Here is a 25,778-nt window from a genome sequence, read left to right as displayed (position 1 = left end):
AAACCATACGTCGACGGCGCAAAACCAGGAAGAATATACTTACTAAATATTAATTTAAATATAGGAGGGCGAAGGCAAACGTAACTAATAAAGTATTATGTCCGATGTATCTTAGTTAAAGGTTGCGTACCTAATCGGTACATATAGTACAAATGAGTGTTGATGACAGTATCGTAACACGTGATTTACATAAAGCCAGCCATTGGTCAGGAAGCCGAAGCCACGGCTTCTGATTGGTCGACGCTCTCTAACCCGCGAATGCCATAGAAGAAGCGCCAATTCAAGTCATTGGGAGCTGCGCGCGGTGCTTGAAGGTTCGGCGTAGTTCGGCGTAAGTCCGTTAAATATTAATATACTTATCAGTTCAAGGCATAGTTTAGAGGTTTATCAAAGTTTATCAACGTTAAGGGTTAGTACACATACGTGTTATATCTATACATACACACATGACGACAGAAGGAGCTGGAAGATGAACCTTCACGGACTACCAGCACTTGTTTATGGAGATGTTTTGACTGCCGACACCCTGAGCATGACCAGGTAATGAAGAGCACCTCTCCTGCTGGTTTAAGTAGTGGTTCGAGTGTATTATTATACTGAAATATGGACTATAATCCCCAGGAGGACGACTGGGAATGCTCCTTCTACCTTGGCTTTCCCAAAGTCCAAGTCCTCTCTGTGGGATCCGAGCCCATCTGGGGACGCGGTCGGTCTTCAGCTCTGCTACTACAGGTAGACGCCAGGACAGGTATACGCCAGGACAGGTAGACGCCAGGACAGGTAGACCCCTGGACAGGTAGAGCCCTGGACAGGTAGACCCCTGGACAGGTAGCTTCAACCTGACCTCCATCACACTCCATTAACTTGAGCTCATATGTTCACCAGGTTAATAATGAGTTCATGTGCACACTAGAGCTGTGTTCGAAATCGTTCCCTATACACTCGTTCCCTATTCCCTATATAGTGTACATGATTTAGTGCACTATATAGGGAATAGGGAACGAGAATTCGGACACTACGCTGAACATTTCTAAACGTCATTTGCGTCAGTAAATGCGCCGGGTATTTGTGTGACGCAGACAGATGCGCCCACATCATGTAAACATACCAGGCACTCACGAGGAAAGCTGGAGGTTGTATTGATGTTGAATGTTGCATTTCCTTGTTCAAGTATTTTTTTTATTAATTTTGAATGTTAAATATTCTATGTTAAATCCCAAATAAATTGTTGACATTTCTAAACGAAAGCCGGAGACTCCATCATTAAATGTATTAGTTTTCGCGGTTATTCAGCTTCTTCTTCTCCTCCGGAAAAACACGACCGCATTGCATTGTGGTATACGGGAGTAACATGTAGGGAACATCGTATGTACCCTATTTTAAGTCCACTATATAGTGCCCTATATAGTGGACCACTGAGAATTCGAACACCCTACAAAATGGCGTGCACCCTATTTAGTGCACTACATCCATGATAGGGAACGATTTCGAACACAGCTTAGGTTAACATGAGTTCATGGGTTCACCAGGTTAACATGAGTTCATGGGTTCACCAGGTGCCCTCACCTCCGGGTGTTGGAGAAGGCTCTCCGTCTGGCCCACCGCCACGCCCACCAGAGGAGTAACCCCGCCCACCAGAGGAGTAACCCCACCCACCAGAGGAGTAACCCTGCCCTCTGCTGCTTCCTGCTGGGCTCCATCTGCGTGGATGAAGGTGGGTCCGTTGTGAAGGAGAAGGTCAAATGGATCTGTGTTCAAGGTTAAGGTGAGGCTGCCCTCATTTAGCAGCTACAGGGAAAGTCAGAGATCAAGCAGTCGATGGACTCTACCAACCCTAACCCTATCATTGGTGCCCAATGATAGGGTTAGGGTTAGTGTTAGTGGAGTTAGGGTTAGTGGAGCTAGTATGGTAATGACCCCTTGTTGTTCACCAGATGAGGAGGGCGTGACCCTGTCCCTGGACCGCTTTGACCCGGGTCGTGAACAGGGTGGTGTCCGGGTTCCCTCTCTCCTGCTGCCGGGGGACGTGGCGGTCCCTCTAGAGTTCATCCTCCAGGGAGACCCGGAGCCCAGCCCCTTAGACCTCAGCCTCGCCTTCCAGGTGCCAGGACAGACTACTACTACTACTACTACTACTACATTTAATTTAGAGGCGCCTTTCAAGTCACCCAAGGTCACCTTACAAAGTATGATTATAAAATCTCAGACATCTTTAAAAAAACATCATGATAAAAACAAGACATTGTGATAGAAGCAAGTGAAATGCATAGTGTCCAGTTATAAAGTGTATGCCCGTTTGAACAACTAATGACGTTCTACAGCCCAGTGTTTACTAATGACGTTCTACAGCCCAGTGTTTACTAATGACGTTCTACAGCCCAGTGTTTACTAATGACGTTCTACAGCCCAGTGTTTACTAATGACGTTCTACAGCCCAGTGTTTACTAATGACGTTCTACAGCCCAGTGTTTACTAATGACGTTCTACAGCCCAGTGTTTACTAATGACGTTCTACAGCCCAGTGTTTACTAATGACGTTCTACAGCCCAGTGTTTACTAATGACGTTCTACAGCCCAGTGTTTACTAATGACGTTCTACAGCCCAGTGTTTACTAATGACGTTCTACAGCCCAGTGTTTACTAATGACGTTCTAGAGCCCAGTGTTTACTAATGACGTTCTACAGCCCAGTGTTTACTAATGACGTTCTACAGCCCAGTGTTTACTAATGATGTTCTACAGCCCAGTGTTTACTAATGACGTTCTAGAGCCCAGTGTTTACTAATGACGTTCTACAGCCCAGTGTTTACTAATGACGTTCTACAGCCCAGTGTTTACTAATGACGTTCTACAGCCCAGTGTTTACTAATGACGTTCTACAGCCCAGTGTTTACTAATGACGTTCTACAGCCCAGTGTTTACTAATGACGTTCTAGAGCCCAGTGTTTACTAATGACGTTCTACAGCCCAGTGTTTACTAATGACGTTCTACAGCCCAGTGTTTACTAATGACGTTCTACAGCCCAGTGTTTACTAATGACGTTCTACAGCCCAGTGTTTACTAATGACGTTCTACAGCCCAGTGTTTACTAATGACGTTCTACAGCCCAGTGTTTACTAATGACGTTCTAGAGCCCAGTGTTTACTAATGACGTTCTAGAGCCCAGTGTTTACTAATGACGTTCTAGAGCCCAGTGTTTACTAATGACGTTCTACAGCCCAGTGTTTACTAATGACGTTCTACAGCCCAGTGTTTACTAATGACGTTCTACAGCCCAGTGTTTACTAATGACGTTCTACAGCCCAGTGTTTACTAATGACGTTCTACAGCCCAGTGTTTACTAATGACGTTCTACAGCCCAGTGTTTACTAATGACGTTCTACAGCCCAGTGTTTACTAATGACGTTCTACAGCCCAGTGTTTACTAATGACGTTCTACAGCCCAGTGTTTACTAATGACGTTCTACAGCCCAGTGTTTACTAATGACGTTCTACAGCCCAGTGTTTACTAATGACGTTCTACAGCCCAGTGTTTACTAATGACGTTCTACAGCCCAGTGTTTACTAATGACGTTCTACAGCCCAGTGTTTACTAATGACGTTCTACAGCCCAGTGTTTACTAATGACGTTCTACAGCCCAGTGTTTACTAATGACGTTCTACAGCCCAGTGTTTACTAATGACGTTCTACAGCCCAGTGTTTACTAATGACGTTCTACAGCCCAGTGTTTACTAATGACGTTCTACAGCCCAGTGTTTACTAATGACGTTCTACAGCCCAGTGTTTACTAATGACGTTCTACAGCCCAGTGTTTACTAATGACGTTCTACAGCCCAGTGTTTACTAATGACGTTCTACAGCCCAGTGTTTACTAATGACGTTCTACAGCCCAGTGTTTACTAATGACGTTCTACAGCCCAGTGTTTACTAATGACGTTCTACAGCCCAGTGTTTACTAATGACGTTCTACAGCCCAGTGTTTACTAATGACGTTCTACAGCCCAGTGTTTACTAATGACGTTCTACAGCCCAGTGTTTACTAATGACGTTCTACAGCCCAGTGTTTACTAATGACGTTCTAGAGCCCAGTGTTTACTAATGACATTCTACAGCCCAGTGTTTACTAATGACGTTCTAGAGCAGATGTAACCCGTGTTAATTCCACCCAGGGCCTGCAGCAGGCCTGTGGGGGTGCTGAGGTGGCGGACCTGTCCCAGCTGCTGGGGGTCAGAGGTCAGGTCAGCTGTTCCCAGCAGGGCGACCGCCTGGGCTTCTCGCTGCGCTGGTTAGCAGCGAGCTGCGCCGGAGGCTTTGCTGTGGTGGGGGTCCGACCCCTCCCCATCATCCCCACCGCTCTGGCCCGCAGCCTGAGTGGCCTCCCCGGCCCCTCCAGCCCAGTCCCCCCACGACCCGGCCCCTCCAGACCCGGCCCCTCCAGACCCGGCCCCTCCAGACCCGGCCTCTCCAGACCCGGCCTCTCCAGACCCGGCCTCAAGCAGCAGCGAGGGTAAGCCTCTTCAACTGTGACTGTCCTTCACTTTACTGCAGATGGAAGGGGTGGTGGTGGGGGTGGGGGTGGGGGCGGGGGTGCTATATTATTGGTGCTGGTGGTGTAGTTGTATGGTGGTTGTGTGGTAGTATGGTGTTGGCGGTGTAGTGGTAGTCTAGTGGTACCACCGTGTATGTATTTGTATAAACTATAGTGTATCCATGTGAAATGTGTTAGTCGTAGTGTGGTGGTGGTGGTAGTGTTGTGGTATGGTAGTAGTGTGGTGGTGGTGGTAGTGTTGTGGTGTGGTAGTAGTGTGGTGGTGGTGGTAGTGTTGTGGTATGGTAGTAGTGTGGTGGTGGTGGTAGTGTTGTGGTATGGTAGTAGTGTGGTGGTGGTGGTAGTGTTGTGGTATGGTAGTAGTGTGGTGGTGGTGGTGGTAGTGTTGTGGTATGGTAGTAGTGTGGTGGTGGTGGTAGTGTTGTGGTATGGTAGTAGTGTGGTGGTGGTGGTAGTGTTGTGGTATGGTAGTAGTGTGGTGGTGGTGGTAGTGTTGTGGTATGGTAGTAGTGTGGTGGTGGTGGTGGTAGTGTTGTGGTATGGTAGTAGTGTGGTGGTGGTGGTAGTGTTGTGGTATGGTAGTAGTGTGGTGGTGGTGGTAGTGTTGTGGTATGGTAGTAGTGTGGTGGTGGTGGTAGTGTTGTGGTATGGTAGTAGTGTGGTGGTGGTGGTAGTGTTGTGGTATGGTAGTAGTGTGGTGGTGGTGGTGGTGGTATGGTAGTAGTGTGGTGGTGGTGGTGGTAGTGTTGTGGTATGGTAGTAGTGTGGTGGTGGTGGTAGTGTTGTGGTATGGTAGTAGTGTGGTGGTGGTGGTAGTGTTGTGGTATGGTAGTAGTGTGGTGGTGGTGGTAGTGTTGTGGTATGGTAGTAGTGTGGTGGTGGTGGTAGTGTTGTGGTATGGTAGTAGTGTGGTGGTGGTGGTGGTAGTGTTGTGGTATGGTAGTAGTGTGGTGGTGGTGGTAGTGTTGTGGTATGGTAGTAGTGTGGTGGTGGTGGTAGTGTTGTGGTATGGTAGTAGTGTGGTGGTGGTGGTGGTAGTGTTGTGGTATGGTAGTAGTGTGGTGGTGGTGGTAGTGTTGTGGTATGGTAGTAGTGTGGTGGTGGTGGTAGTGTTGTGGTATGGTAGTAGTGTGGTGGTGGTGGTAGTGTTGTGGTATGGTAGTAGTGTGGTGGTGGTGGTAGTGTTGTGGTATGGTAGTAGTGTGGTGGTGGTGGTAGTGTTGTGGTATGGTAGTAGTGTGGTGGTGGTGGTAGTGTTGTGGTATGGTAGTAGTGTGGTGGTGGTGGTGGTGTTGTGGTATGGTAGTAGTGTGGTGGTGGTGGTGGTAGTGTTGTGGTATGGTAGTAGTGTGGTGGTGGTGGTAGTGTTGTGGTATGGTAGTAGTGTGGTGGTGGTGGTAGTGTTGTGGTATGGTAGTAGTGTGGTGGTGGTGGTAGTGTTGTGGTATGGTGGTGGTGGTGGTAGTGTTGTGGTATGGTAGTAGTGTGGTGGTGGTAGTGTTGTGGTATGGTAGTAGTGTGGTGGTGGTGGTAGTGTTGTGGTATGGTAGTAGTGTGGTGGTAGTGGTAGTGTTGTGGTATGGTAGTAGTGTGGTGGTGGTGGTGGTGGTGTTGTGGTATGGTAGTAGTGTGGTGGTGGTGGTAGTGTTGTGGTATGGTAGTAGTGTGGTGGTAGTGGTAGTGTTGTGGTATGGTAGTAGTGTGGTGGTGGTGGTAGTGTTGTGGTATGGTAGTAGTGTGGTGGTGGTGGTGGTAGTGTTGTGGTATGGTAGTAGTGTGGTGGTGGTGGTGGTAGTGTTGTGGTATGGTAGTAGTGTGGTGGTGGTGGTAGTGTTGTGGTATGGTAGTAGTGTGGTGGTGGTGGTGGTAGTGTTGTGGTATGGTAGTAGTGGTGGTGGTGGTGGTAGTGTTGTGGTATGGTAGTAGTGTGGTGGTGGTGGTGGTAGTGTTGTGGTATGGTAGTAGTGTGGTGGTGGTGGTAGTGTTGTGGTATGGTAGTAGTGTGGTGGTAGTGGTAGTGTTGTGGTATGGTAGTAGTGTGGTGGTGGTGGTGGTAGTGTTGTGGTATGGTAGTAGTGTGGTGGTGGTGGTAGTGTTGTGGTATGGTAGTAGTGTGGTGGTGGTGGTAGTGTTGTGGTATGGTAGTAGTGTGGTGGTGGTGGTGGTGGTAGTGTTGTGGTATGGTAGTAGTGTGGTGGTGGTGGTAGTGTTGTGGTATGGTGGTGGTGGTGGTAGTGTTGTGGTATGGTAGTAGTGTGGTAGTGTTGTGGTATGGTAGTAGTGTGGTGGTGGTGGTGGTAGTGTTGTGGTATGGTAGTAGTGTGGGGGTGGTGGTGGTAGTGTTGTGGTATGGTAGTAGTGTGGTGGTGGTGGTAGTGTTGTGGTATGGTAGTAGTGTGGTGGTGGTGGTAGTGTTGTGGTATGGTAGTAGTGTGGTGGTGGTGGTGGTGGTAGTGTTGTGGTATGGTAGTAGGGTGGTAGTGTTGTGGTATGGTAGTAGTGTGGTGGTGGTGGTAGTGTTGTGGTATGGTAGTAGTGTGGTGGTGGTGGTAGTGTTGTGGTATGGTAGTAGTGTGGTGGTGGTGGTGGTGGTAGTGTTGTGGTATGGTAGTAGTGTGGTGGTGGTGGTAGTGTTGTGGTATGGTGGTGGTGGTGGTGGTAGTGTTGTGGTATGGTAGTAGTGTGGTGGTGGTAGTGTTGTGGTATGGTAGTAGTGTGGTGGTGGTGGTGGTAGTGTTGTGGTATGGTAGTAGTGTGGTGGTGGTGGTGGTAGTGTTGTGGTATGGTAGTAGTGTGGTGGTGGTGGTAGTGTTGTGGTATGGTAGTAGTGTGGTGGTGGTGGTAGTGTTGTGGTATGGTAGTAGTGTGGTGGTGGTGGTAGTGTTGTGGTATGGTAGTAGTGTGGTGGTGGTGGTAGTGTTGTGGTATGGTAGTAGTGTGGTGGTGGTGGTGGTAGTGTTGTGGTATGGTAGTAGTGTGGTGGTGGTGGTAGTGTTGTGGTATGGTAGTAGTGTGGTGGTGGTGGTAGTGTTGTGGTATGGTAGTAGTGTGGTGGTGGTGGTAGTGTTGTGGTATGGTAGTAGTGTGGTGGTGGTGGTGGTAGTGTTGTGGTATGGTAGTAGTGTGGTGGTGGTGGTGGTGTTGTGGTATGGTAGTAGTGTGGTGGTGGTGGTAGTGTTGTGGTATGGTAGTAGTGTGGTGGTGGTGGTGGCAGTGTTGTGGTATGGTAGTAGTGTGGTGGTGGTGGTAGTGTTGTGGTATGGTAGTAGTGTGGTGGTGGTGGTAGTGTTGTGGTATGGTAGTAGTGTGGTGGTGGTGGTGGTAGTGTTGTGGTATGGTAGTAGTGTGGTGGTGGTGGTAGTGTTGTGGTATGGTAGTAGTGTGGTGGTGGTGGTGGTAGTGTTGTGGTATGGTGGTGGTGGTGGTAGTGTTGTGGTGGTGGTAGTGTTGTGGTATGGTAGTAGTGTGGTGGTGGTGGTGGTAGTGTTGTGGTATGGTAGTAGTGTGGTGGTGGTGGTAGTGTTGTGGTATGGTAGTAGTGTGGTGGTGGTGGTGGTGTTGTGGTATGGTAGTAGTGTGGTGGTGGTGGTGGTAGTGTTGTGGTATGGTAGTAGTGTGGTGGTGGTGGTGGTAGTGTTGTGGTATGGTAGTAGTGTGGTGGTGGTGGTAGTGTTGTGGTATGGTAGTAGTGTGGTGGTGGTGGTAGTGTTGTGGTATGGTAGTAGTGTGGTGGTGGTGGTAGTGTTGTGGTATGGTAGTAGTGTGGTGGTGGTGGTGGTAGTGTTGTGGTATGGTAGTAGTGTGGTGGTGGTGGTGGTAGTGTTGTGGTATGGTAGTAGTGTGGTGGTGGTGGTAGTGTTGTGGTATGGTAGTAGTGTGGTGGTGGTGGTGGTAGTGTTGTGGTATGGTAGTAGTGTGGTGGTGGTGGTGGTAGTGTTGTGGTATGGTAGTAGTGTGGTGGTGGTGGTAGTGTTGTGGTATGGTAGTAGTGTGGTGGTGGTGGTAGTGTTGTGGTATGGTAGTAGTGTGGTGGTGGTGGTAGTGTTGTGGTATGGTAGTAGTGTGGTGGTGGTGGTGGTAGTGTTGTGGTATGGTAGTAGTGTGGTGGTGGTGGTAGTGTTGTGGTATGGTAGTAGTGTGGTGGTGGTGGTAGTGTTGTGGTATGGTAGTAGTGTGGTGGTGGTGGTAGTGTTGTGGTGTGGTGGTGGTGGTGGTAGTGTTGTGGTATGGTAGTAGTGTGGTGGTGGTGGTAGTGTTGTGGTATGGTAGTAGTGTGGTGGTGGTGGTAGTGTTGTGGTATGGTGGTGGTGGTGGTAGTGTTGTGGTATGGTAGTAGTGTGGTGGTGGTGGTGGTGTTGTGGTATGGTAGTAGTGTGGTGGTGGTGGTGGTAGTGTTGTGGTATGGTAGTAGTGTGGTGGTGGTGGTAGTGTTGTGGTATGGTAGTAGTGTGGTGGTGGTGGTGGTAGTGTTGTGGTATGGTAGTAGTGTGGTGGTAGTGTTGTGGTATGGTAGTAGTGTGGTGGTGGTGGTGGTGTTGTGGTATGGTAGTAGTGTGGTGGTGGTGGTAGTGTTGTGGTATGGTAGTAGTGTGGTGGTGGTGGTGGTAGTGTTGTGGTATGGTAGTAGTGTGGTGGTGGTGGTAGTGTTGTGGTATGGTAGTAGTGTGGTGGTGGTGGTGGTAGTGTTGTGGTATGGTAGTAGTGTGGTGGTGGTGGTGGTAGTGTTGTGGTATGGTAGTAGTGTGGTGGTGGTGGTGGTGTTGTGGTATGGTAGTAGTGTGGTGGTGGTGGTAGTGTTGTGGTATGGTAGTAGTGTGGTGGTGGTGGTGGTAGTGTTGTGGTATGGTAGTAGTGTGGTGGTGGTGGTAGTGTTGTGGTATGGTAGTAGTGTGGTGGTGGTGGTGGTAGTGTTGTGGTATGGTAGTAGTGTGGTGGTGGTGGTGGTAGTGTTGTGGTATGGTAGTAGTGTGGTGGTGGTGGTGGTGTTGTGGTATGGTAGTAGTGTGGTGGTGGTGGTAGTGTTGTGGTATGGTAGTAGTGTGGTGGTGGTGGTAGTGTTGTGGTATGGTAGTAGTGTGGTGGTGGTAGTGGTAGTCTTGTCGGGTCTTTGTATATTATGGCGTACCATGTGGAATGTGTAGTAGTGGTGTGGTGATGGTATAGTAGTAGTCGATGTCGATTTTGGCGTCAAACGATCACAAAACTAATAATACATTTTTCGATTATTATTATTTTTATGTTTTATAGAAGCGCTGGTACATATATGTACATTATTTTAGATTTGAACATTTTCTTTTTGAACATTTTGTGCATTTCTTTAAGGCGGAAGTTCAAAATTCTCAGTTACAAAGTGTTTTTGGGAGAGGCATGCTGAATAAATACAGCATGGTCTCAAAAATAAAATCGTTAGAATAATCTTGATTTAAATATTGACCAAAATAATCGTGATTAGGATTTTTTTCTAAATCGAGGAGTAGTAGTTGTACTTGTATTTTCTATGGTGTATCCATTTAAAATGTGTTGTAGTGGTAGTATGGTGTGGTGGTGGTGGTATAGTGTGTAGTAGTAGTAGTGGTTGTACTTGTGTATACTATGGTGTATCCATGTGTCGTTCTTCAGGTTCCTGACCATGGACCAGACCCGTAAACTACTGCTGCTGCTGGAGTCCGATCCCAAGGCCTGCAGCCTGCCCCTGGTGGGAGTGTATGTTCCTCTTATCTGGTCTGCCGTCTGTAGTCTTGTGTCTGTAATTTGTCTGCTATCCGTTCTGCTGTCTGTAGTCTGTCCTTTTGCCGGTCTGTTGTCTGTCGGTTGTCTTTAGTGCGTTTGCTATCTGCTATCCGGTCCGTTGTCTGTCTGCTGTCTGATCGTTGTCTGTCTGATCGTTGTCTGTCTGATCTGTTGTCTGTCTGTCCGTCTGTCTGTCTGATCTGTTGTCTGTCTGATCTGTTGTCTGTTTCTCTGTCCGTCTGTCCGTCTGATCTGTTGTCTGTCTGTCTGTCTGATCTGTTGTCTGTCTGATCCGTCCGTCTGTCTGTCTGTCTGTCTGTCAGAGAGGCTCCATGTGTCTACTGAGGCTCCATGTGTCTCCTCCGGTTGCAGATGGCTGAGTGGAGTGGTCCAGCCGTCCAACCCCCTGGTGTGGGCCTGGTGTCTCCGCTTCTCCCACAGCTCATCTCTCCAGGACAGGTGAGCTACCTGAGGTTAGCTTCCTGCTCCCCTAGCGGTTAGCCTCCGGTGTGTGTTGCAGGGTGTTGTTGCAGGGTGTGTGTGTACTGATTGTAGGTGTTTTTGTGTTACAGGGTGCTCTCGGAGCAGGGCTGGTTCTTACTGGTGCTGTTCTCTCCCAGTCAGCCCCGGTTCTTCCAGGTCCGCTCTGCTGAGTCCGGACCCACGGCCGTCCTGCGTCTGAGCTGCTCCCAGCACCTCACCCTGTTCAAGGTTCAGCCTCACAGTGTGTCTGTAGGGTTAGGGGAGGCTGGTTCCTCAGTGTGTCTGTAGGGTTAGGGTTAGGGGAGGCTGGTTCCTCAGTGTGTCTGTAGGGATAGGGGAGGCTGGTTCCTCAGTGTGTCTGTAGGGTTAGGGGAGGCTGGTTCCTCAGTGTGTCTGTAGGGTTAGGGGAGGCTGGTTCCTCAGTGTGTCTGTAGGGTTAGGGTTAGGGGAGGCTGGTTCCTCAGTGTGTCTGTAGGGTTAGGGTTAGGGGAGGCTGGTTCCTCAGTGTGTCTGTAGGGTTAGGGGAGGCTGGTTCCTCAGTGTGTCTGTAGGGTTAGGGGAGGCTGGTTCCTCAGTGTGTCTGTAGGGTTAGGGGAGGCTGGTTCCTCAGTGTGTCTGTAGGGTTAGGGGAGGCTGGTTCCTCAGTGTGTCTGTAGGGTTAGGGGAGGCTGGTTCCTCAGTGTGTCTGTAGGGTTAGGGGAGGCTGGTTCCTCAGTGTGTCTGTAGGGTTAGGGGAGGCTGGTTCCTCAGTGTGTCTGTAGGGTTAGGGGAGGCTGGTTCCTCAGTGTGTCTGTAGGGTTAGGGGAGGCTGGTTCCTCAGTGTGTCTGTAGGGTTAGGGGAGGCTGGTTCCTCAGTGTGTCTGTAGGGTTAGGGGAGGCTGGTTCCTCAGTGTGTCTGTAGGGTTAGGGGAGGCTGGTTCCTCAGTGTGTCTGTAGGGTTAGGGTTAGGGGAGGCTGGTTCCTCAGTGTGTCTGTAGGGTTAGGGGAGGCTGGTTCCTCAGTGTGTCTGTAGGGTTAGGGTTAGGGGAGGCTGGTTCCTCAGTGTGTCTGTAGGGTTAGGGGAGGCTGGTTCCTCAGTGTGTCTGTAGGGTTAGGGTTAGGGGAGGCTGGTTCCTCAGTGTGTCTGTAGGGATAGGGGAGGCTGGTTCCTCAGTGTGTCTGTAGGGTTAGGGGAGGCTGGTTCCTCAGTGTGTCTGTAGGGTTAGGGGAGGCTGGTTCCTCAGTGTGTCTGTAGGGTTAGGGTTAGGGGAGGCTGGTTCCTCAGTGTGTCTGTAGGGTTAGGGTTAGGGGAGGCTGGTTCCTCAGTGTGTCTGTAGGGTTAGGGTTAGGGGAGGCTGGTTCCTCAGTGTGTCTGTAGGGTTAGGGTTAGGGGAGGCTGGTTCCTCAGTGTGTCTGTAGGTTAGGGGAGGCTGGTTCCTCAGTGTGTCTGTAGGGTTAGGGGAGGCTGGTTCCTCAGTGTGTCTGTAGGGTTAGGGTTAGGGGAGGCTGGTTCCTCAGTGTGTCTGTAGGGTTAGGGTTAGGGGAGGCTGGTTCCTCAGTGTGTCTGTAGGGTTAGGGTTAGGGGAGGCTGGTTCCTCAGTGTGTCTGTAGGGTTAGGGGAGGCTGGTTCCTCAGTGTGTCTGTAGGGTTAGGGGAGGCTGGTTCCTCAGTGTGTCTGTAGGGTTAGGGTTAGGGGAGGCTGGTTCCTCAGTGTGTCTGTAGGGATAGGGGAGGCTGGTTCCTCAGTGTGTCTGTAGGGTTAGGGGAGGCTGGTTCCTCAGTGTGTGAGATGGTGGGGAATTCGATTATATGCTAAATTTGCCAAATGGATGATCTATTGCTTTACGTGGTTACGATAGAAACGGGATGGATGTTTCTATAGCTCCATTAGATATTTGTTATATCTGAATATATATTTCCGATTGCCCCCCATGTGTAATATATATATCTTTATCTCTATACACAGGAACGTATGTATGACCATGTGACTATCTCCATTCCTCATGTGTTGTTGGTGCAGCATGTGGAGCCAGCAGAGGGCCACTACCTCCAGGCTGATCTCTGCCTCGATGAGACCAGGCAGACGGAGCTGGTCCACGGCCCCGCCGCCCGCCCTCTGTCCAGGTAACGGGTTTAAACTGGTTCCTCAGCGGCGTCCACATGGACGCATTGAAACGGGTTAAAGCAGGTTCTAAAGCAGGTTTCACTGAGATGTTTAAAGTTAAAGATTCAAAGTGGTCTGTAGTTGATGTGGTCTGTGGTTGATGTGGTTTTAGTGGTCTGTAGTTGATGTGGTTTAAGTGGTCTGTAGTTGATGTGGTTTAAGTGGTCTGTAGTTGATGTGGTTTTAGTGGTCTGTAGTTGATGTGATTTTAGTGGTCTGTAGTTGATGTGGTTTTAGTGGTCTGTAGTTGATGTGGTTTATGTGGTCTGTAGTTGATGTGGTTTAAGTGGTCTGTAGTTGATGTGGTTTTAGTGGTCTGTAGTTGATGTGGTTTTAGTGGTCTGTAGTTGATGTGGTTTAAGTGGTCTGTAGTTGATGTGGTTTAAGTGGTCTGTAGTTGATGTGGTTTAAGTGGTCTGTAGTTGATGTGGTTTTAGTGGTCTGTAGTTGATGTGATTTTAGTGGTCTGTAGTTGATGTGGTTTTAGTGGTCTGTAGTTGATGTGGTTTATGTGGTCTGTAGTTGATGTGGTTTAAGTGGTCTGTAGTTGATGTGGTTTTAGTGGTCTGTAGTTGATGTGGTTTTAGTGGTCTGTAGTTGATGTGGTTTAAGTGGTCTGTAGTTGATGTGGTTTAAGTGGTCTGTAGTTGATGTGGTTTAAGTGGTCTGTAGTTCATGTGGTTTTAGTGGTCTGTAGTTCATGTGGTCTGTAGTTGATGTGGTTTAAGTGGTCTGTAGTTGATGTGGTTTAAGTGGTCGGTAGTTGATGTGGTCTGTAGTTGATGTGGTTTAAGTGGTCGGTAGTTGATGTGGTCTGTAGTTGATGTGGTTTAAGTGGTCTGTAGTTGTATGTGGTTTAAGTGGTCTGTAGTTGATGTGGTTTAAGTGGTCTGTAGTTCATGTGGTCTGTAGTTGATGTGGTTTAAGTGGTCTGTAGTTCATGTGGTCTGTAGTTGATGTGGTTTTATTGGTCTGTAGTTGATGTGGTTTAAGGGGTCTGTAGTTGATGTGGTCTGTAGTTGATGTGGTTTTAGTGGTCTGTAGTTGATGTGGTTTTAGTGGTCTGTAGTTGATGTGGTTTTAGTGGTCTGTAGTTTATGTGGTTTTAGTGGTCTGTAGTTGATGTGGTTTAAGTGGTCTGTAGTTGATGTGTTCTGTAGTTGATGTGGTTTAAGTGGTCTGTAGTTGATGTGGTTTTAGTGGTCTGTAGTTGATGTGTTCTGTAGTTGATGTGGTTTTAGTGCTCTGTAGTTTATGTGGTTTAAGTGCTCTGTAGTTGATGTGGTCTGTAGTTGATGTGGTTTTAGTGGTCTGTAGTTGATGTGGTTTAAGTGGTCTGTAGTTGATGTGGTTTAAGTGGTCTGTAGTTGATGTGGTCTGTAGTTGATGTGGTTTTAGTGGTCTGTAGTTGATGTGGTCTGTAGTTGATGTGGTTTAAGTGGTCTGTCGTTGATGTGGTCTGTAGTTGATGTGGTTTAAGTGGTCTGTAGTTTAAGTGGTCTGTAGTTGATGTGGTCTGTAGTTGATGGGGTTTAAGTGGTCTGTAGTTGATGTGGTTTTAGTGGTCTGTAGTTGATGTGGTCTGTAGTTGATGTGGTTTTAGTGGTCTGTAGTTGATGTGGTTTAAGTGGTCTGTAGTTGATGTGGTTTAAGTGGTCTGTAGTTGATGTGTTCTGTAGTTGATGTGGTTTAAGTGGTCTGTAGTTGATGTGGTTTTAGTGGTCTGTAGTTGATGTGTTCTGTAGTTGATGTGGTTTTAGTGGTCTGTAGTTGATGTGGTTTAAGTGCTCTGTAGTTTATGTGGTTTAAGTGCTCTGTAGTTGATGTGGTCTGTAGTTGATGTGGTTTAAGTGGTCTGTAGTTGATGTGGTCTGTAGTTGATGTGGTTTTAGTGGTCTGTAGTTGATGTGGTCTGTAGTTGATTTGGTTTAAGTGGTCTGTAGTTGATGTGGTCTGTAGTTGATGTGGTTTAAGTGGTCTGTAGTTGATGTTGTTTAAGTGGTCTGTAGTTGATGGGGTTTAAGTGGTCTGTAGTTGATGTGGTTTTAGTGGTCTGTAGTTGATGTGGTCTGTAGTTGATGTGGTTTTAGTGGTCTGTAGTTGATGTGGTTTAAGTGGTCTGTAGTTGATGTGGTTTTAGTGGTCTGTAGTTGATGTGGTTTAAGTGGTCTGTAGTTGATGTGGTTTAAGTGGTCTGTAGTTGATGTGGTTTTAGTGGTCTGTAGTTGATGTGGTTTAAGTGGTCTGTAGTTGATGTGGTTTTAGTGGTCTGTAGTTGATGTGGTTTAAGTGGTCTGTAGTTGATGTGGTTTTAGTGGTCTGTAGTTGATGTGGTTTTAGTGGTCTGTCAGGGTAGCCGCGGGGTCTTAAAAGTCAAAAAAATGTCTTAAATTTCATGTTCCTAAATTAAGGCCTTAAAAAGTCTTAAATTGCGTTACCCAAGTCTTAATTTTTTAAAGATGGTCTTAAATTTCCTACTAGGATATGTTTTCGTAGTCAACCGGACTGTAACACAAGGGGAAAATGGGGGGCGTTTTGCGTATCGGGGTTTTGCGTAACGTCAGAGAACGTCTCATTTATTGGAGTATGCGCGAACAATACTTTGGGTTTTCGCGCCGGCAATCTCAACAAACATAATCAGTCGAGAGGAGACGCCACATCATGGGGAAGCAGGGCTCTCAAGTCTCACGCATTCGGCGTGAGACACGCAATTCGACCCATGCACACGCTCACACGCCACACTTCGTATTTCTCACGCAGAGAAATGACCAGGATAGCGCCCACCAACTTGCGCCACTATTTAACAGTGGAACAGGTAGGAATCAAATGGGTTCCCCTTACGAAGGGTGACCAGACGTCCTCTTTTGCCCAGACATGCCCTCTTTTTGAGACACTTATAAAAATAAATGTGTCCGGGCGGAATTTCAAAATCGTCCGGGATTTTATTAAAGCCTCATACATGTTTACATTGAATTTGCGTTGCGTTCCTCTGGGTCGGTCACAAACTACTTAAGCTACGCCCTCCCCACCTCAGTTCTGTTCGCTTTGCATTGCTGGAAGTGAGTAGGGGGAGTGGTTAAGTAGAGCCTTCAGATTGGACGGTTTGACTTTAGAGTTACCGTCATGTTTTGTATATTTTTTTTTGTTGCCATTATTGTTTTATAGGGACAAACATTAACAAATTTCTCCTACAGGGGATTGATAAAGTTCTATCTATTGAACAGAAAGAAACACTTGGTCATACTTTACACACTTTACCACAGCATTGGCCTACTGAATGCCACAGATATATTTTAAGCATTGGACTGAATGCCACATAAATATATAATTATGTTTAAAAGTTCAGGGAAAAGTATAGCCTCTACTGGTGTTGCTTAGGCCAATATCCTTTTGAGGCAGTGTTGTTTCCGAATATTAGTGTTCAGGGCCAATAATGCTTACTATCATACATTAGTCACCAATGCATGTCTGTGGACGGGTTAGGGTTAGGGTTAGGGTTCGAGCTGGCTCCATACATTACGAAGGAGTTAGTAAAAGAGGTCAACGAGGCAAGTGGTGGATTCATTGAAATGGTTGAGGAAATTTGAATGCTGAGAAACTACAGCAATTTGAAAAGAGTTTGTTTGTTTATATTTTATATTGTGTGTTGAAAGTTTGATATTTAAACCAAAAATACAACTACACTTTCACACCATCACTTTGTGTATTGTTTTTTTAATCTTTTATTATCATTTCTGGGTACATGGTCTTAAGAGACATCTGGCCTCTAGACTTTGAGTTAGGCCCTCAGTTTGGCTCTTTGATTGGTGAGTGCACACTTATCCTTTGGCACATTCATTAATGTATTGACATGAATGTTTCATATGTTCCAAAAAAACATGAATAACATATGCACGACCGCGTTTTACGACTGCTTAATGGGTGCGATGTAGGTCTTAATTTAAAAAAGTCTAAAAAAAAGTCTTAAATTTGGGTTGATCAAACCTGGGGAAACCCTGGTCTGTAGTTGATGTGGTCTGTAGTTGATGGGGTTTAAGTGGTCTGTAGTTGATGGGGTTTAAGTGGTCTGTAGTTGATGTGGTCCAGCCTCCTCAGAGTCTAAAGGGTCTGGTCTCTGTTTTCAGCCTCCTGGGAGCCACGCTGGACCAGGACTCTGGGGTAGAGGATGAAGACCTCTCTCCCCGCCCCTCTCCCAGCCCCCACGCGGCCACCCAGCAGGTTGGATCTTTATGACCTCTGAACTCTTTGGATCAGTTCATTATTCTGCTCTTTATGACCTCTGAACTCTTTGGATCAGTTCATTATTCTGCTCTTTATGACCTCTGAACTCTTTGGATCAGTTCATTATTCTGCTCTTTATTGACCTCAGAACTCTGCTCAAATGAATGTGATGAGCAGGCTTACCAAGGCTATCCTGAGCTGGTTTGTTGTGGCGCTGCCTGAGTTGGGTTCGGTCCACACTGTCGGTTGCTGTGTTCACCTCCGCCCAAACGAATCACAGCAGGGAGGGGCCGCCCCGAGGTTCAGATGCTGCAGAGGAACTGGGTGTGAGCGCACATTAAGAGTGAGCCGTTTAGGACCAAGTAAAGTAGGGAGGAGAACCGTCAGAACCCCAGTGCGTCATGTGAAGTCCATCTGAATCACAGCATCGTTGTTACCATAGTTACGCCTGCTGTTTCCGTTTTGTTGTCCAGACCAGAAGAGTTCAGCCCTCCGTCCCCGAGCTGTCCCTGCTGGTGGACGCCTCCCTCCCCCCAACCCCCCAGCCCCCCTCCAGGAGGAGCTCCGGGCCACTGGGCCCCCCCTACCTCCACTCCACCCCGGCCGCCCCTCTCAGCCGGGCCTCCGCAGGCTTCTGGACCGCCAAGACCCCGCCCACACTCATCCTCCTCCATCCTGAGCGCGGCTCCACCCCTCCTGGGCCTGCCCCCCCCCCCCTCCCCTGCTCCTGTCTCCAGGCGGGACGGCCGCCGTGGGAGGAGGTGCCCTCCGACGCCTACCAGATGCTGATGGCCCAGGAACGACAGCTCCGGCTGCTGCAGGCTCAGGTGACTACAGGGGGCTCAGGTGACTACAGGGGCTCAGGTGACTACAGGGGCTCAGGTGACTACAGGGGGCTCAGGTGACTACAGGGGTTCAGGTGACTACAGTGGCTCAGGTGACTACAGGGGGCTCAGGTGACTACAGGGGGCTCAGGTGACTACAGGGGGCTCAGGTGACTACAGGGGGTTCAGGTGACTACAGGGGTTCAGGTGACTACAGTGGCTCAGGTGACTACAGTGGCTCAGGTGACTACAGTGGCTCAGGTGACTACAGGGGTTCAGGTGACTACAGGGGCTCAGGTGACTACAGGGGCTCAGGTGACTACAGGGGGCTCAGGTGACTACAGGGGGCTCAGGTGACTACAGGGGCTCAGGTGACTACAGTGGCTCAGGTGACTACAGTGGCTCAGGTGACTACAGGGGTTCAGGTGACTACAGGGGCTCAGGTGACTACAGGGGCTCAGGTGACTACAGGGGGCTCAGGTGACTACAGGGGGCTCAGGTGACTACAGGGGTTCAGGTGACTACAGGGGGCTCAGGTGACTACAGGGGCTCAGGTGACTACAGGGGGCTCAGGTGACTACAGGGGTTCAGGTGACTACAGGGGCTCAGGTGACTACAGGGGGTTCAGGTGACTACAGGGGGCTCAGGTGACTACAGGGGGCTCAGGTGACTACAGGGGGCTCAGGTGACTACAGGGGGCTCAGGTGACTACAGGGGGCTCAGGTGACCACAGGGGGCTCAGGTGACCACAGGGGGCTCAGGTGACCACAGGGGGCTCAGGTGACTAGAGGGGGCTCAGGTGACTAGAGGGGGCTCAGGTGACTAGAGGGGGCTCAGGTGACTAGAGGGGGCTCAGGTGACTACAGGGGGCTCAGGTGACCACAGGGGGCTCAGGTGACTAGAGGGGGCTCAGGTTATAAAGGGGGCTCAGGTGACTAGAGGGGGCTCAGGTTATAAAGGGGGGTTAGGGTTAGCTGATGTTTGACATGCCTCTGTAGATCCAGATGTTGTTGGAGCCCAGGGCCCTCACTGGTCAGCCAGACGGACCTCCAGAGGAAGGCGCCCCCCCCCGCCCGCAGACACTGCCTCCCACCACTGCCAGTGTTGCTGTGGGAACAGGTAGTGCCCTGTTCTCCAACCCTGGAACCAAAACCAAGCCCTTAACCTAGTCCTTAACCCTTAACCCTGGCCAACCCATCCTCCTTAACAGTCCCCTTTCCCCTTACCTCTCCCCTTAGCCCTCTCCCTTAGCCATAACCCTTAGCCCTCTCCCTTAGCCCTCTCCCTTAGCCCTCTCCCTTAGCCCTCTCCCTTAGCCCTCACCCGTAGCCCTCTCCCTTAGTGCTAACCCTTATCCTTAGCCCTAACCCTTAGTCCTAACCCTAGCCCTCTCCCTTAGCCCTCTCCCTTAGCCCTCTCCCTTAGCCCTCTCCCTTAGCCCTCTCCCTTAACCCTCTCCCTTAGCCCTCTCCCTTAGCCCCTCCTTAGTGCTAACCCTTAGTGCTAACCCTTAGCCCTCTCCCTTAGTGCTAACCCTAGCCCTCACCCTTAATTCAATTCAATTCAAAGTGTTTATTGTCATATGCATATGCATCCTTAGCCCTCACCCTTAGTCCTAACCCTAGCCCTCACCCTTAGTGCTAACCCTTAGCCCTCTCCCTTAGCCCTCTCCCTTAGTGCTAACCCTTAGCCCTTACCCTTAGTGCTAACCCTAGCCCTCACCCTAGCCCTCTCCCTTAGTGCAAACCCTTAGCCCTAACCCTTAGTGCTAACCCTAGCCCTAACCCTTAGTGCTAACCCTAGCCCTCACCCTAGCCCTCTCCCTTAGTGCTAACCCTTAGCCCTAACCCTAGGTGCTAACCCTAGCCCTCTCCCTTAGCCCTTTCCCTTAGTGCTAACCCTTAGCCCTAACCCTAGGTGCTAACCCTAGCCCTAACCCTTAGTGCTAACCCTAGCCCTTGTGTGCGTGTGGGTTCAGGGGCCAGTCTGTTCTGGAGGTCCAGCCCGCCGCCCAGAGACCGGACCCGAGGGGACCGGACCCGAGGGGACCGGACCCGAGGGGACCGGACCCGAGGGGACCGGCCTTCCTCTCCTCTAAGAGACTGGTGAGTAGATTAGTCTGAGCGCTACTGATGCTAACAGCCGGTTTGTATATTAGCATGAGCACTACTGAAGCTAACAGCGGGGTAGGAGGTGATGCTGCTGGTTGCTAACACCGTTTCTTTTGTTAGCACTCAGGAGCTACACTGCACTAGCGGAGCTGAAAGCCCCGTCCCTGGAACGAGCAGCAGTCTGTTCTTCAATACCAGCGCCACCCAATCAGACCACGTCCTCCCCACCCTACAGGTAGGCCTCCAACACCACCCAATCAGACCACGTCCTCCCCACCCTACAGGTAGGCCTCCAACACCACCCAATCAGACCACGTCCTCCCCACCCTACAGGTAGGTCTCCAACACCACCCAATCAGACCACGTCCTCCCCACCCTACAGTAGGCCTCCCACACCACCCTATAGTAGGCCTCTTAACACCATCCTACAGGTAGGCCCCCAACACCACCCTACAGTAGGCCCCAACACCACCCTACAGTAGGCCTCCCACACCACCCTATAGTAGGCCTCTTAACACCATCCTACAGGTAGGCCCCCAACACCACCCTACAGGTAGGCCCCCAACACCACCCTACAGGTAGGCCTCCCACTCCACCCTACAGTAGGCCCCCAACACCACCCTACAGTAGCCCCCCAACACCACCCTACAGTAGGCCTCCAACACCACCCTACAGTAGGCCTCCAACACCACCCTACAGTAGGCCCCCAACACCACCCTACAGTAGGCCTCCAACACCACCCTACAGTAGGCCCCCAACACCACCCTACAGTAGGCCCCCAACACCACCCTACAGTAGGCCCCCAACACCACCCTATAGTAGGCCTCTTAACACCATCCTACAGGTAGGCCCCCAACACCACCCTACAGGTAGGCCCCCAACACCACCCTACAGGTAGGCCTCCCACTCCACCCTACAGTAGGCCCCCAACACCACCCTACAGTAGGCCCCCAACACCACCCTACAGTAGCCCCCCAACACCACCCTACAGTAGGCCTCCAACACCACCCTACAGTAGGCCCCCAACACCACCCTACAGTAGGCCCCCAACACCACCCTACAGTAGGCCCCCAACACCACCCTACAGTAGGCCCCAACACCACCCTACAGTAGACCCCAACACCACTCTACAGGTAGGCCCCCAACACCACTCTACAGGTAGGCCCCAACACCACTCTACAGGTAGGCCCCCAACACCACCCTACAGAAGGCCTCCAACACCACCCTACAGTAGGCCCCCAACACCACCCTACAGAAGGCCCCCAACACCACCCTACAGTAGGCCCCCAACACCACCCTACAGTAGCCCCCCAACACCACCCTACAGTAGGCCCCCAACACCACCCTACAGTAGCCCCCAACACCACCCTACAGTAGGCCTCCAACACCACCCTACAGTAGGCCCCCAACACCACCCTACAGAAGGCCCCCAACACCACCCTACAGTAGGCCCCAACACCACCCTACAGTAGGCCCCAACACCACCCTACAGTAGGCCCCCAACACCACCCTACAGTAACCATCCAACCCCACCCTGTGGAGGACTCTCTAACCCCCCCCTGTGGAGGACCCTCTAACCCCACCCTGTGGAGGACTCTCTAACCCCACCCTGTGGAGAACTCTCTAACCCCACCCTGTGGAGGACTCTCTAACCCCACCCTGTGGAGGACTCTAACCCCACCCTGTGGAGGACTCTCTAACCCCACCCTGTGGAGGACTCTCTAACCCCACCCTGTGGAGGACTCTCTAACCCCTCCCTGTGGAGGACTCTCTAACCCCACCCTGTGGAGGACTCTAACCCCACCCTGTGGAGGACTCTCTAACCCCACCCTGTGGAGGACTCTCTAACCCCACCCTGTGGAGGACTCTCTAACCCCACCCTGTGGAGGACTCTAACCCCACCCTGTGGAGGACTCTCTAACCCCACCCTGTGGAGGACTCTAACCCCACCCTGTGGAGGACTCTCTAACCCCACCCTGTGGAGGACTCTCTAACCCCACCCTCTACCTCCAGCTGCAGGTGAGCAGTCGGCTTCAGGCCTCGCTGAGCGACCCGGAGTCCCCAATACCTTCCTCACCGTCATCATCTTCATCATCGCTACCCTATGGTGACCACACCCACTCCTACAGGAAACAGGAAGTCCATGCCCGCTCCTACAGGAAACAGGAAGTCCATGCCCGCTCCTACAGGAAGCAGGACATGTCTGGGGGAGATGAGGAGCAGCTGGGGGTCACTTTGGACCCCCGACCCGACCTCAACACCGAAGACAGGTACTGTCCACTACACTGGTCCACCTCCACTACACTGGTCCACCTCCACTACACTGGTCCACCTCCACTACACTGGTCCACCTCCACTCCACTGGTCCACCTCCACTACACTGGTCCACCTCCACTCCACTGGTCCACCTCCACTCCACTGGTCCACCTCCACTACACTGGTCCACCTCCACTCCACTGGTCCACCTCCACTACACTGGTCCACCTCCACTACACTGGTCCACCTCCACTCCACTGGTCCACCTCCACTCCACTGGTCCACCTCCACTCCACTGGTCCACCTCCACTCCACTGGTCCACCTCCACTACACTGGTCCACCTCCACTACACTGGTCCACCTCCACTCAACTGGTCCACCTCCACTACACTGGTCCACCTCCACTCCACTGGTCCACCACTACACTGGTCCACCTCCACTACACTGGTCCACCTTGTTGTACATCCTTAAAGGGACACTGTGTAAAAATTACTCCCATCTAGTGGTACAATTGTATATTGCATTCAAACTAATAGTGCTCGCTTGTCCAAAAACGACGGTGGGCAGTATGTGCCAAGAAGCTGTGACATGACACCTACTAGGCTACCTCATCGAGTCATTCGAGTGATGATGAGGTTCGTGGACAACTGGACAAATTAGATGGACAAATCAGATCAGGTTTATTGACCAAGCATTCTTACAGACAACGAACTTGACTCCAGCAGTTGTGGACTTTCCAACAGGACAAATAACTATACAGATGATAAATAACAGTAGGTCATTTAATGTCAGATTACATAAAATGTCAGATAACATAAAAGTTGACATAGCCTTTGGTACCAACAATTTACATTGTAACTAACGGAATCAAATCAAAATCAAATCAAATTTATTGTCATTTTGTTGATTGAACAACAAAACGAGAAGGCGTTTCACGGATCAAGATCAACATACATTTCAAACAAACAAACAAACAAACGTCCCAATGATGAATAAATAAATAAATAATAAATAAAGTCCAGTGAGAAGATCTGGGACGCTGGTGCATTGAGCATCCTGACAGCTTGAGGTAGGAAGCTGTTCCGCAGCCTGGTGGTGGAGCATCTTAAGCTGCGATAGCGTTTCTTGGAGGGTAGGAGCTGAAAGAAGCTGTTCAGTTTACGTCCATCCCGTCTCTGCTGCTTCCTCCTCCGGGCAGTTGCGGGCACGGTGTCACAGTGTCCGTTAGTATCCTGTGTTTGCGTAGTATGTCCAGATGCCAGCGAATGCCAGTGATGTTACTCGCTCTCAATGTCCTAATGTTTAATATTGTTTCCCTGTCATAAACTACGTTCGTAGGACGTCTCACACTCAAACATTCAATCTCAATCTCACAGATCTCAAGAGGGGCCGCTGCGACTGTGCGCGCCGCCAGTTAGTCGCCCTGGCAACGAGTTTACTTCCTCGTCTCCTATCCTGTTCCTAATTCCTCCTCTCGATCTTCTTTTCCTCCGTATTGTCTTCTTTATCAGAGTTGTTGGTATGAAATCCAGTTGTTCGGGTGATAAATCAACTGTCTCGCAAGCGAGTTGAAGCTCCAGAAGGTCCGCTCTAGCGTAAGTGCGTGGACACGTGGATACGTGGTGACCACAGCAGAGAATAAACCTCCATAACTTTATGAAGAATGGCTTTTGAATTCCTCCAACGCATTTGACAGTATCCATAAGTCATAAGAATATTGTCACGATTTAAACTCGACAAAAATGTGAAAAAGTAAATTAAATATGTAATAAAGTAGCCTTTCAATGACGAGTCGCTCATAGGAGCGCCCCGCATCTCGTTGCCATGGAAAACCATGTTATACATGCTTACACATCGTCGTTTTTTTGGCGACGATGATTCCTTCTCCTGTGGCGTGGCATAACTATGGTCTTTCAAAAAAATGCGGTGCATGTTCAAATTTCCCGGTAAAATCGTCTCGCTAAACTAAGCTCTGTTCCACCGTCACGCTGGCTCAGAGTGAAAACGCGTTTGCAATTCCTGTACGACCTAGTGCTTTTTGACCCTCTCGGCAGCTCATAGACCGGAAGAAAATGGAAGCCTCCATGAAGCTTACCCGTCCTATGTAACCATATTGATATTAATATTAATTATTCTTCGCTCAGGAGGATAAGTCAGATTTTTGGCAGAGATAATTTTACACCAATGAGGACTTATTTATGAATGAATATGTTGATTTGAGGTAATAAATTACTCAAAATATTACATAGTGTCCCTTTAAAGCGCTGGAGTCTTTCTAACGCTGCAATGGTCGTTTATGTGATGCAGTTCAACCCTTCCTTGCTCCCCAGGGTGGCCCCGACCCCAACGAACCCCCCCAGGCTGGCCCCGACCCCAACGAACCCCCCCAGCCTGGCCCGGACCCCCATGGACCCCCCCAGCCTGGCCCGGACCCCCATGGACCCCCCCAGCCTGGCCCCGACCCCAACGAACCCCCCCAGCCTGGCCCGGACCCCCATGGACCCCCCCAGCCTGGCCCGGACCCCCATGGACCCCCCCAGCCTGGCCCGGACCCCCATGGACCCCCCCAGCCTGGCCCGGACCCCCATGGACCCCCCCAGCCTGGCCCGGACCCCCAGAGACCCCCTGCTCCCCGGGGGGTCCATGGACCTCAGCCTGGCCCCCCTGCTCCCGGGGGGGTCCGTGGACCTCAGCCTGGCCCCCCTGCTCCCGGGGGGGTCCGTGGACCTCAGCCTGGCCCCCCTGCTCCCGGGAGGGTCCGTGGACCTCAGCCTGGAGGCCAACGCCATCGCTCTGCGCTACCTGAGTGACGGACAGCTGTCCAGACTGTCAGCAGGCGTCCGGGGCGGCAGGGCGGACCTCAGCGTCCTGCTGCCCAGCAACATGTCCCTGGCCACGCGGGGCTACATGAGGAGGTACGGCCTGATAGAGGAGGAGGAGGAGGAGGAGGAGGAGCAGCAGTGTGAAGGCCTCCCCTGCGCCACACTTGGTACAGGGTCCAGTCTCCCCCAGAGCCAGCTAATCAGGGACCTGCAGCCCCAGCTTCATCTCCTGGCCCGGTCCAGCAGGACCCAGGACCAGGACCTGGGGGCCGTCTGGCAGGAGGCCTCCCTGGCCGCAGGCTCTGTGGGGAACTTTCTGGATGTTAGCAGACTCCGACAGCTGCCCAAACTCTTCTAGATTAACCAGCTCAACTAGCCACATAGACTGACCCGTACCCCACCAGTATGGCCGTAAACCACCCAGACTAACCCTTACCCCACTCGTGTAGTGTTTTAACACCGACCCACTGAGCGCTGGTCCTCCAGGTCCAGGTCCTGGTCCAGGTCCTGGTCCTGGTCCTCTTACCCTGAACATGTCTTTCTGGTTCCAGATGAAACCAGATCACGCTCTATATGTATATTTGGAATTCAAAATAAATTATTTTTAATCAATTGGCCGAGAGGAAGTTAAGTTACTA

At 50.5% G+C, this 25,778-nt stretch overlaps 1 protein-coding gene and 1 long non-coding RNA gene across 5 annotated transcripts; one reads left to right on the top strand and one right to left on the bottom strand.

Moving 5' to 3' along the window:
- The first annotated feature begins 34 nt into the window (after positions 1 to 34).
- stil (STIL centriolar assembly protein) lies at positions 35 to 25,752 on the top strand. Of its 4 annotated transcripts, XM_060066684.1 has the most exons (17): positions 84 to 540; positions 622 to 732; positions 1,557 to 1,714; positions 1,935 to 2,101; positions 4,171 to 4,508; positions 10,170 to 10,253; positions 10,653 to 10,739; positions 10,853 to 10,991; positions 12,763 to 12,866; positions 17,031 to 17,124; positions 17,601 to 17,954; positions 18,950 to 19,070; positions 19,930 to 20,056; positions 20,183 to 20,297; positions 22,076 to 22,224; positions 22,255 to 22,332; positions 24,649 to 25,752. In XM_060066684.1, exons 1-17 carry the CDS (start codon positions 470 to 472, stop codon positions 25,496 to 25,498), a joined length of 3,147 nt encoding a protein of 1,048 aa, XP_059922667.1. In that variant the 5' UTR covers positions 84 to 469; the 3' UTR covers positions 25,499 to 25,752. The 4 variants fall into 4 exon arrangements, with proteins under 4 accessions (XP_059922666.1, XP_059922665.1, XP_059922667.1 ...); XM_060066683.1 differs by having other exon boundaries at positions 35 to 540; positions 625 to 732; positions 22,076 to 22,332; XM_060066682.1 differs by having other exon boundaries at positions 83 to 540; positions 22,076 to 22,332.
- LOC132468861 (uncharacterized) lies at positions 17,243 to 17,717 on the bottom strand. Its single transcript, XR_009528287.1, has 2 exons — positions 17,565 to 17,717; positions 17,243 to 17,436 (listed from the first exon to the last, which is right to left on the bottom strand). It is a non-coding gene; the product is annotated as an uncharacterized LOC132468861 (long non-coding RNA).
- Positions 25,753 to 25,778: the final 26 nt, after the last annotated feature.

The sequence above is a fragment of the Gadus macrocephalus genome, chromosome 12, assembly GCF_031168955.1.
Source record: "Gadus macrocephalus chromosome 12, ASM3116895v1".
Classification (NCBI taxonomy): domain Eukaryota; kingdom Metazoa; phylum Chordata; class Actinopteri; order Gadiformes; family Gadidae; genus Gadus; species Gadus macrocephalus.
Note: the sequence above shows the minus strand (reverse complement) of the source record. Positions and strands in the feature narration are given on the sequence as shown.